General features: G+C 39.1%; 1 protein-coding gene across 1 annotated transcript; it reads right to left on the reverse strand.

The window, feature by feature from the left end:
* Positions 1 to 9,580: 9,580 nt before the first annotated feature.
* LOC106095161 (mucin-2) lies at positions 9,581 to 11,957 on the reverse strand. Its single transcript, XM_059365321.1, has 2 exons — positions 11,945 to 11,957; positions 9,581 to 11,883 (listed from the first exon to the last, which is right to left on the reverse strand). The coding sequence occupies exons 1-2, from the start codon at positions 11,955 to 11,957 to the stop codon at positions 9,581 to 9,583; spliced, it is 2,316 nt and encodes a 771-aa protein (XP_059221304.1).

Genomic DNA, 11,957 nt, shown 5'->3' on the forward strand with positions numbered 1-11,957 from the left:
GCATTTTTTCGATTTTAAAAGAATGTGCGGTTAACCCCCAACCCAAAAAAAAAAATAAATAAAATCCTGGCTATTTCCCTGGCTGCCATATAAACCGATCTCTCCATTTAAGGTTTTAGGCCCATGAAAGGCGCTATTATTTTCCGATGTCGCCGAAATTTGGAACAGTGAGTTAAGTTACGCCCTTCAAAATTCATCTTTAATTTGGCGTAGATCGATTCAGATTTTGATATAGCTGCCATATAGACCGGTCTCTCGATTTAAGGCTTTGGGCCTATAAAAACCGCTTTTTCTTTTGTCCGATTTCGCCGAAATTTGGGACAGTAAATTATATTAGGCCCTTCAAAATTCTTTTTCAATTTCGCCCAGATTGGTTCAGATTTGTCTGTCTAAATAGACCGATCTCTCGATTTAAAGTCTTGGCCCCATAAAAGGCATATTTATAATCCGATTTCGCTGAAATTTGACACAGTGACTTCTGTAAGGCTTTCAACATCCGTGTCGTATATGGTTTAAATCGGACTATGTTTGGATATAGCTACCAAAAAAATAGTATTTTGTTCTACAAAATTGAATAATGACTTGTACTTAATAGACCATTCATTGTTCGTGCCGAATTTGGTCAAAACCGGGCCATATTTTGATAAGCTGTTATGGCAGCATAAATTATGGATTTTTCACCGGATTATGACGAAAGGTGGTATACATATATACCCAAAGTGGTGGGTATCCCAAGTTCGGCCCGGCAGAGTTTAACCCCTTTTTACTTGTTTTTTTTTTTTGTAATTTTCTGAAGTTCTCCACTTTGTTGCTTCGTAAATTACTGTCAAAGTGGCAAAAAATTAAAAATACGTTAACAGATGATAACAGTTAAGATCGTTAAAGATTTAGTTATCTTAATTTTTTTTTTCTTATTATTATTACTAATTAAAAGCACATATTGTAGTTTAGATCACTTGAAACATGATTTATTTTAAAAATCGCACAAATTTGAATAAATACACCCTTCTTGAAGTCGGAATTTTAAAACGAATATAAAATAATAAAATATATTCATATATATTCACAATCTTATCCCACTGGGAGTTTGTTTTCTCGCATAAAGCGTGTGTGTGCCATATGCAAGCGTCTCTGCTAAGCAAACTGTTTCCTCATGTAATAAAATCTGTGCGTCGGTGTGTGGGTGGGAAGAAAAATACTTAGTCTGAAGCAAGATTTACCCGAATACATGCACTGTACCACGTTAACTCACTGAAATCTGAATCCCTCTCTTTTTATACCCACCACCAATCTAGTCATTCCGTTTGTAACACCTCGAAATATTCGTCTAGGACCCCATATATGTATTGTTGACCGTCTCGCCTATATGAATAGATCTAGCCATGTCCGCCCGTCTGTCTTAATCACGATAGAGGTCGAACGCGCAAAGATAGTCGCTTGAAATTTCGCACAGATACTTAATATCGATATAGATCGTAGGGGTTTGCAAATGGGCCATATGATTACATACACATTTGTCTTAAGTCTTAAACAGATATTCAGCCAAATGGGAATTCCATTCAGAATCGTAAAAATGTCCATTCAAAACACAGTCATAGATGCGTCGTGGATAAAAATAACAGGTTTAGCATATTAGGATTAGGTCATTGTAATATGCCGATCGCCTAAGTAGATCCCCCAACACTGCGCTTAATAAGCCTTGCAAATGAATCCGGGGTTTTTTCGAGGCTGGCATCCCTTAAAGCTATTCTAACATTCAAATTCATTATCACAAGTTATTATCAATATTCCAATATTGGGTTGTTGTTGTTGCTTTCATAAGGTCGGTTGTGTTTCTTGTTGGTTCCCAAGTTTTCTGCCAATTTTCCTTGCCAGACGTATCATACATCCTTGGAAATAATTATAAGCTGAAGAGCTTTGTTGCAGATTGCCGCAGTATAGTTTGCAGCATACAGTCGAGTTTCGTTGTTTTTGGAAAAACCATATTTATAAACTATTAAAACAGCTGCGTTCTTCTATCAAACGATCAAACAGCTGACCGATATTATCGTTCAACGAAAAACACAAAAAAATTAATAACAAGTAAAAGCGTGCTAAATTCTTATATACCCTCCACTATGGATCGCATTTGTCGAGTTCTTTTCCCGGCATCTCTTCTTAGGCAAAAAAGGATATAAGAAAAGATTTGCTCTGCTATTAGAGCGATATCAAGATATGGTTCGATTTGGACCACAATTAAATTATATGTTGGAGACCTGTGTAAAATGTCAGCCAATTCGAATAAGAATTGCGCCCTTTGGGGGCTCAAGAAATTAAATAGAGAGATCGATTGATATGGAAGCTGTATCGGGCTATAGACCGATTCAGACCATAAGAAACACGTATGTTGATGGTCATGAGCGGATCCGACGTACAAAATTTCAGGCAAATCGGATAATAATTGCGACATCTAGAGGCTCAAGAAGTTCAGATCCCAGATCGGTTTATATGGCAGCTATATCAGGTTATGAACCGATTTGAACCTCATTTGACACAATTGTTGAAAGTAAGCATAAAATACGCCATGCAAAATTTCAGCCAGAGCAGATAGGAATTGCGCCCTCTAGAAGCTCAAGAAGTCAAGTCCCCAGATCTGTTTATATGGCAGCTATATCAGGTTATGAACCGATTTGAACCACACTTGGTAGAGTTGTTGGATATCATAACAAAATACTACGTGCAAAGTTTCATTCCAATCGGATAAGAATTGCGTACTCTAGAGGCTCAAGAAGTCAAGACCCAAGATTGGTTTATATGGCAGCTATATCAGGTTATGAACCGATTTGAACCATACTTGGCAAAGTTATTGGATATCATAATAAAACACGTCATTTCAATCGGATAAGAATTACGCACTCTAGAGGCTCAAGAAGTCAAGATCGCAGATCGGTTCATATGGCAGCTATATCAGGTTATGATTTGAACCTTTTTTAACATAGTAGTTGAACGTAAGAATAAAATACGTCTGCAACATTTCAGCCAAATCGGATAGGAACTGCGCCCTCTAGAAGCTCAAGAAGTCAAGTCCCCAGATCTGTTTATTTGACAGCTGTATCAGGTTATGAACCGATTTAAACCACACTTGGCACAGTTGTTGGATATCATATCAAAATACTACGTGCAAATTTCATTCCAATCGGATAAGAATTGTGTACTCTAGAGGCTCAAGAAGTCAAAACCCAAGATTGGTTTATATGGCAGCTATATCAAAACATGGACCGATATGGCCCATTTACAATACCAACCAACCTACACAAATAAGAAGTATTTGTGCAAAGTTTGAAGCGGCTAGCTTTACTCCTTCGGAAGTTAGCGTGCTTTCGACAGACAGACGGACGGACGGACAGACGGACGGACGGACAGACGGACGGACGGACAGACGGACGGACGGACGGACGGACGGACAGACGGACAGACGGACGGACGGACAGACGGACGGACATGGCTAGATCGACATAAAATGTCGCGACGATCAAGAATATATATGCTTTATGGGGACTAAGACGAATATTTCGAGTAGTTACAAACAGAATGACGAAATTAGTATACCCCCCATCCTATGGTGGAGGGTATAAAAAGGATTATACTGCTGTTGTCCACTAGATACCACCTGCGTCAAATTAGCAAAATTGTATCCCACCAAAAGATGTTAAAGCTCGATTAGGAGAGTTCTGCCTCTTATTGGATGATAAAAGATATAGGTGGGCCAATGGAAAAATAGTAACTCCAACTTTAAATGATGCCAAATTTTTGACCAATATCCCTGTCGATAACGGTAGTACCATTGAGGTTTATTACAACAATACTGATTAAGTTACCGTTAATGTTTCTCTATCGTCGCAATAGCAATTTGATTCGTGCCGTTTATTATCATATAATGTTTCAAACCTCGAAAGTTCTTTAATTTACGGAAACTTTATAATCTAACTTAAAATGTTGCTATATTCTTTCTTTTAAAACACATGTATTGCCCAATAAACAACCGTATCTCTTGTCTTATTTATAAAACTACTGTTTTCAGTGGCAGGATGCAACTAAAGTGAATAGATTTGGGTGTGCCAGTGGTGGATGTCTATTCGGGTTGAAAATAGAAATCTTTATACATACATATATAAAAATGAATTTGTGTTTGTTTGTTTGTTTGTGGGTTTATAAATTTGTTTTTAAAAATACAAATAAAATTTTATTTTCTCCGATTCTCAGTACACGATGTTGTAGGTTGCTAATCTAGATGGAAATATAATTATTTTATATGGAAGGTGGATGTAGATAGGTTTAGCCCCTTTTTAAGAAGACCTTAGCCCAACAAATTTTTTTATAATGGGTAATATGAATGCAAGAATAGGTGAAGAACAGGTTCTAGATTACAACATTGTTAAAGATTGTCCCCTCATTAGTTTTTCCAGATGCTCCAAAGACAGAAATGTTAATACCCAGGGAAGGAATCTCCTACGTATTATTGATGATTTAGGTGATATTATTGTGAATGGCAGAACTTTAGAATATGTAGATGGAGATTTTACTTTTTGTGGTACAATGGGAAGTTCTGTCATAGATTACTGCATAAGTTCGTCGAGTTTTTTGTCATATATTGACAAGTTTAAGGTGGCCACTGAACCCTATTTTGATCACATGCCCTTGTGCTAAGATATTAAGATTCCTAAACGTTCGGCAGAGACTACTCATCATTCTATACAGAGGCTACGCTGGGATGAAAGACATAGATCTCAATATAATCACAACGTTAGTTTACTTGCAGAGACAGGAAATGACTGCGCTATTTTACCGGCAGAAGATTTGGTTGAGAACATTAAAAAAAGTGAGGCGGGCTCAGGTAAAAAAGTCCGATTGGACGTGCTTTCGTTTTAGATCCAATATGCATAGAAACTCGAAGATATACAGAAGGGCACTCAATGTTATTAAACGAAAGCGTTATTATTCATCCAGATCTAAGTTTCGTAGAATATGTAACGCGAAGAAACTGCAACATTTCAATGATAACCTTAAACAAGTAAAAGCGTGCTAAGTTCGGCCGGGCCGAATCTTATATACCCTCCACCATGGATCGCATTTGTCGAGTTCTTTTCCCGGCATCTCTTCTTAGGCAAAAAAAAGGATATAAGAAAAGATTTGCTCTGCTATTAGAGCGATATCAAGATATGGTCCGGTTTGGACCACAATTAAATTATATGTGGGAGACCTGTGTAAAATGTCAGCCAATTCGAATAAGATTTGCGCCCTTTGGGGGCTCAAGAAGTAAAATAGAGAGATCGATTTATATAGAGAGATCGATTTATTTGACATAGTTGTTGAAAGTAACAATAAAAAACGTCTTGCGAAATTTCAGCCAAATCGTATAGAAATTGCGCCCTCTAGAAGCTCAAGAAGTCAAGTCCCCAGATCTGTTTATATGACAGCTATATCAGGTTATGAACCGATTTGAACCATATTTGGCACAGTTGTTGGATATCATAACAAAATACTACGTGCCAAAATTCATTCAAATTGGATAAGAATTGCGCACTCTACAGGCTCAGGAAGTCAAGACCCAAGACCGGTTTATATGGCAGCTATATCAGGTTATGGACCGATTTGAACCATACTTGGCACAGTTGTTGGATATCATAACAAAACACGTCATGCAAAATTTCATCCCAATCGGATAAGAATTGCGCACTCTAGAGGCTCAAGAAGTCAAGACCCAAGATCGGTTTATATGGCAGCTATATCAAAACATGGACCGATATGGCCCATTTACAATACCAACCGACCTACACTAATAAGAAGCATTTGTGCAAAATTCCAAGCGGCTAGCTTTACTCCTTCGGAAGTTAGCGTGCTTTCAACAGACAGACGGACGGACGGACGGACAGACGGACGGAGATGGCTAGATCGACATAAAATTTCACGACGATCAAGAATATATATACTTTATGGGGTCTCAGACGAATATTTCGAGTAGTTACAATCAGAATGACGAAATTAGTATACCCCCCATCTTATGGTGGAGGGTATAAAAACTAGACACTGTTTCCTGCAGCAAGGATTGGTGGAATCTGACAAACTCTTTGAAGAAAAGTAATGTTAAAGGCAGGGGTAATCTCGAAGCCAATAATTTCTTAGTATATTTTAACTCTTTACTGGTTAACGGAGATAATGCCAACATTATCAACTGGTGTACACCGTTTCATGTAGATCCACTTCTAGACTCCCGTTTTGACGATGGTATACCTAATGAATACTATAAATTCGCTCCTCGCAGTTTTCTGTTAGAAATACTTGTAGTATTTAATATGATATTCTTCCACGAAAATGTTCCAAACTCCTTAAAAAAATTAATTTTGATTCCTCCGTTTAAGAAAGGTGATATGAACTTGTCGTCAAATTATAGAGGTGATATGCACTTGGCGTCAAATTATATTGACGCCTTTGGATACCTTCGGAAAACATTTAAACTCTATTCTACTATTTTACTAAATGACGAGACATGATGTTTTAAATGAAATTCAGGCTGGATTTAGGCAAGAGTACTCTACTATAGATAATATATTAAACCTGGTGAATGTTGTTTCTTTGAACCAGCTACAAACCAAAACTACTTATGCGTTTTTTTTTTATCGATTTCTCTTCTGCGTTTGATTTGATTCCCAGAAACAGCCTTTTTTATAAACTATCTAGTCAGGGTCTATCTACGAAACTTTTAATTTGGGATGGAAATACGTATTCGGAATACTTTCCTGTTGAATGTGGTGTGAAACAACGCTGTATTCTCAGTTGTGTACTCTTTTTTGTTATTTGTTATACGTAAGAGTAGCGAACACTACTGTCAAAGTCATGTTATACGCCGATAATATTGCGCTATTATCTGACTCCCCATTGGGCTTAGATTAAATGATTTATGAACTAGAGAGGTACTGATTGTTGTGGGACTAGAAAGTAAACCTTTCTATATAAAAATTATGATTTTTCGTAGAAGTCCTAGAATTTCCTCAAATTTAAATATAAACTGAGGTTTCCTCTTGTTTTGTTACACTCTTAAAATCCACTTTAATTACATTAATAAAATATTGCGACCTAACTATTATCGTATACCCGTCATACTGGCGGTAAAAATCATAGAATTAAATTCCTGCTAATGCTACAACTACTATATGCTTGTATTTAGATAAGATAGTAGAATTACGAAATAAATTTGAATCTAATGCAAGAAATTCACAGTTCCACGATTTTATTCTATTCTGGAGTATAATATAATTCCAGTTCATACTGCTGAATTATCTTCAAGAGCTACTAGCTTAATCATTTAAGTTAGCGGTGGTTTACTCGACCTTAACTCGAGATTATTCAGAAGTAACACCGATGGCATTTGTTCTATGTGCAATAAAAATTAATTGTTCATGAATTCAGTTCTTAATAAGCAAAAAAAAAAAAACAAGTAAAAGCGTGCTAAGTTCGGCCGGGCCGAATCTTATATACCCTCCACCATGGATCGCATTTGTCGAGTTCTTTTCCTGGCATCTCTTCTTAGGCAAAAAAGGATATAAGAAAAGAGTTGCTCTGCTATTAAAACGATATCAAGATATGGTCCGGTTCGGACCACAATTAAATTATATGTTGGAGACCTGTGTAAAATTTCAGCCAATTCGTATAAGAATTGCGCCCATTGGGGCTCACGAAGTTAAATAGAGAGAGCGATTTATATGGGATCTGTATCGGGCTATAGACCGATTCAGACCATAATAAACACGTTTGTTGATGGTCATGAGAGGATCCGTCGTACAAAATTTCAGGCATATCGGATAATAATTGCGACCTCTAGGGGTCAAGAAGTCAAGATCCCAAATAGGTTTATATGGCAGCTATATCAGGTTATGAACCGATTTGAACCTTATTTGACACAGTTGTTGAAAGTAAAAATAAAATACGTCATTCAAAATTTCAGCCAAATCGGATAGGAGTTGCGGCCTCTAGAAGCTCAAGAAGTCAAATCCCCAGATCTGTTTATATGACAGCTATATCAGGTTATGGACCGATTTCAACCATACTTAGCACAGTTGTTAGATATCATAACGAAAAACGTCGTGCAAAATTTCATTTCAATCGGATGAGAATTGCGCACTCTAGAGGCTCAAGAAGTCAAGACCCAAGATCGGTGTATATGGCAGCTATATCAGGTTATGGACCGATTTGAACCATACTTGGCACAGTTGTTGGATATAATAACAAAACACGTCGTGCAAAATTTCATCCCAATCGGATAAGAATTGCGCACTCTAGAGGCTCAAGAAGTCAAGACCCCAGATCGGTTTATATGGCAGCTATATCAGGTTATGGACCGACTTCAACCATACTTGGCACAGTTGTTGGATATCATAACAAAACAAGTTGTGCAAAATTTCATTGTGATCGGATAAGAATTGCGCACGCTGGAGGCTCAAGAAGTCAAGACCCAAGATCGGTTTATATGGCAGCTATATCAGGTTATGGACCGATTTGAACCATACTTGGCACAGTTGTTAGATATCACAACGAAACACGTCGTGCAAAATTTCATCCCAATCGGATAAGAAATGCGCACTCTAGAGGCTCAAGAAGTCAAGACCCAAGATCGGTTTATATGGCAGCTATATCAAAACATGGACCGATATGGCCCATTTACAATACCAACCGACCTACACTAATAAGAAGTATTTGTGCAAAATTTCAAGCGGCTAGCTTTACTCCTTCGGAAGTTAGCGTGCTTTCGACAGACAGACGGACGGACGGACGGACGGACGGACGGACGGACGGACGGACGGACAGACGGACGGACATGGCTAGATCGACATAAAATGTCACGACGATCAAGAATATATATACTTTATGGGGTCTCAGACGAATATTTCGAGTAGTTACAAACAGAATGACGAAATTAGTATACCCCCCATCTTATGGTGGAGGGTATAAAAAAACGCATGGAAACAAACAACTATTTAGTAATAAGCATTGTATTACGGCTAACAGCATTTTTGCTAAGCCTAACATACATTGTATTTAATAACATTATGAAATATTATTCTTGAATTGTAAGTTAAAATCAGTCTATTAATAAATAGTAATAATTATCAATTTTCCTTAGGCATGCCACATCAACAGTAATATAGAGCCCATATGTCGATTATTCAATAACCAGATATATAAGAACAAAATTGTACAACTATCATTTTTAACAATTATTATCAATTTTTCTTGTTTATCAACTTTAGTTTAATATTATATTCCCTACAATAGAGTCACATAATTTGATGGTAATTTCATTTTCAATTTGATGATAATAAAAATTACTTAAATGAATGCTTTTTATTTTGTTAAGACGTTAATGCCTGATAACAAATATTGATTGAAAACACAACTCCAAATTAATACCTCAAAGTGACCTTCAATATAACAATGAAAGAAAAGTATTTGCGGTAACAAAAATGGGCATTATCTGAAGGAACAAATCCTCAGAGAAAAAAAAAGACGAATTTACTTGGCCCTTTTTGAAGTTTTAAAACATGTTTTAGAAATGAAGGTCTCTGAAAAAACTTGAAATTCGTTCCCACACTGACTCATCACCCATGTGAGTGGTCGCAGCTTCTGGAGGAAAAGCTGTGGTGTTAGTTACTGGAGGGATCCACGTTGTGGGGGTGTTGGTTAATGGTGTAAAAGCTGTGGTGTTAGTAACTGGAGGGATCCACGTTGTGGTGGTATTGGTTTCTGGAGGAAAAGCTGTGGTGTTAGTTACTGGAGGGGTCCACGTTGTGGTGGTGTTGGTTTTTGGAGGGAAAGCTGTGGTATTAGTTACCGGAGGGATCCACGTTGTGGTGGTATTGGTTTCTGGAGGGAAAACTGTGGTGTTAGTTACTGGAGGGGTCCATGTTGTGGTGGTGTTGGTTTTTGGAGGGAAAGCTGTGGTATTAGTTACTGGAGGGATCATTGTTGTGGTGGTGTTGGTTTCTGGAGGGATCCACGTTGTGGTGGTGTTGGTTTCTGGAGGAAACGCTGTAGTGTTAGTTACTGGAGGGTTCCATGTTGTGGTGGTGTTGGTTTCTGGAGGGATCCACGTTGTAGTAGTGTTAGTTTCTGGGGGGAAAGCTGTGGTGTTAGTTACTGGAGGGATCGATGTTGTGGTGGTGTTGGTTTCTGGAGGGATCCACGTTGTGGTGGTGTTGGTTTCTGGAGGAAAAGCTGTGGTGTTAGTTACTGGAGGGATCCATGTTGTGGTGGTGTTGGTTTCTGGAGGGATCCACGTTGTAGTAGTGTTAGTTTCTGGAGGAAAAGCTGTGGTGTTAGTTACTGGAGGGATCCATGTTGTGGTGGTGTTGGTTTCTGGAGGGATCCACGTTGTAGTAGTGTTAGTTTCTGGAGGAAAAGCTGTGGTGTTAGTTACTGGAGGGATCCATGTTGTGGTGGTGTTGGTTTCTGGAGGGATCCATGTAGAAGTGGTGTTGGTTTCTGGAGGAAAAGCTGTGGTGTTAGTTACTGGAGGCACAGCTGTGGTGTCAGTTACTGGAGGGATCCATGTTGTGGAGGTGTTAGTTTCTGGAGGGATCCATGTTGTAGTGGTGTTGGTTTCTGGAGGAAAAGCTGTGGTGTTAGTTACTGGAGGGATCCATGTTGTGGTGGTGTTGGTTTCTGAAGGATTCGCAGTAGTGTTAGTGACTGGTGGAATCCACGTTGTTGTGGTGTTGGTTTCTGGAGGGAAAGCTGTGGTGTTAGTTACTGGAGAGATCGATGTTGTGGTGGTGTTGGTTTCTGGAGGGATCCATGTTGTAGTGGTGTTGATTTCTGGAGGAAAAGCTGTGGTGTTAGTTACTGGAGGGATCCATGTTGTGGTGGTGTTGCTTTCTGGAGGATTCGCAGTAGTGTTAGTTACTGGTGGAATCCACGTTGTAGTGGTGATAGTTTCTGGGGGGAAAGCTGTGGTGTTAGTTACTGGAGGGATCGATGTTGTGGTGGTGTTGGTTTCTGGAGGATTCGCAGTAGTGTTAGTTACTGGTGGAATCCACGTTGTAGTGGTGATAGTTTCTGGGGGGAAAGCTGTGGTGTTAGTTACTGGAGGGATCGATGTTGTGGTGGTGTTGGCTTCTGGAGGGATCCATGTTGTAGTGGTGTTGGTTTCTGGAGGAAAAGCTGTGGTGTTAGTTAGTGGAGGGATCCATGTTGTGGTGGTGTTGGTTTCTGGAGGATTCGCAGTAGTGTTAGTTACTGGTGGAATCCACGTTGTAGTGGTGATAGTTTCTGGGGGGAAAGCTGTGGTGTTAGTTACTGGAGGGATCCATGTTGTGGTGGTGTTGGTTTCTGGAGGGATCCATGTTGTAGTGGTGTTGGTTTCTGGAGGAAAAGCTGTGGTGTTAGTTACTGGAGGGATCGATGTTGTGGTGGTATTGGTTTCTGGAGGGATCCACGTTGTGGTGGTGTTGGTTTCTGGAGGAAAAGCTGTGGTGTTAGTTACTGGAGGGATCCATGTTGTAGTGGTGTTGGTTTCTGGAGGAAAAACTGTGGTGTTAGTTATTGGAGGGATCCATGTTGTGGTGGTGTCGGTTTCTGGGGGATACGCAGTAGTGTTAGTTACTGGTGGAATCCACGTTGTAGTGGTGATGGTTTCTGGAGGGAAAGCTGTAGTGTTGGTTATTGGAGGGATCCACGTTGTGGTGGTTTTGGTTTCTGGAGGAAAAGCTGTGGTGTTAGTTGCTGGAGGGATCCACGATGTGGTGCTGTTGGTTTCTGGAGGAAAAACTGTGGTGTTAGTTTCTGGAGGGATCCACGTTGTGGTGATTGTAGTGATGTTGGTTTCTGGAGGAAAAGCTGTGGTGTTAGTTACTGGAGGGATCCATGTTGTAGTGGTGTTGGTTTTTGGAGGGAAATGTGTGGTGTTAGTTACTGGAGGGATCCAT

This window comes from Stomoxys calcitrans, chromosome 1 (genome assembly GCF_963082655.1).
Source record: "Stomoxys calcitrans chromosome 1, idStoCalc2.1, whole genome shotgun sequence".
Taxonomy (NCBI): domain Eukaryota; kingdom Metazoa; phylum Arthropoda; class Insecta; order Diptera; family Muscidae; genus Stomoxys; species Stomoxys calcitrans.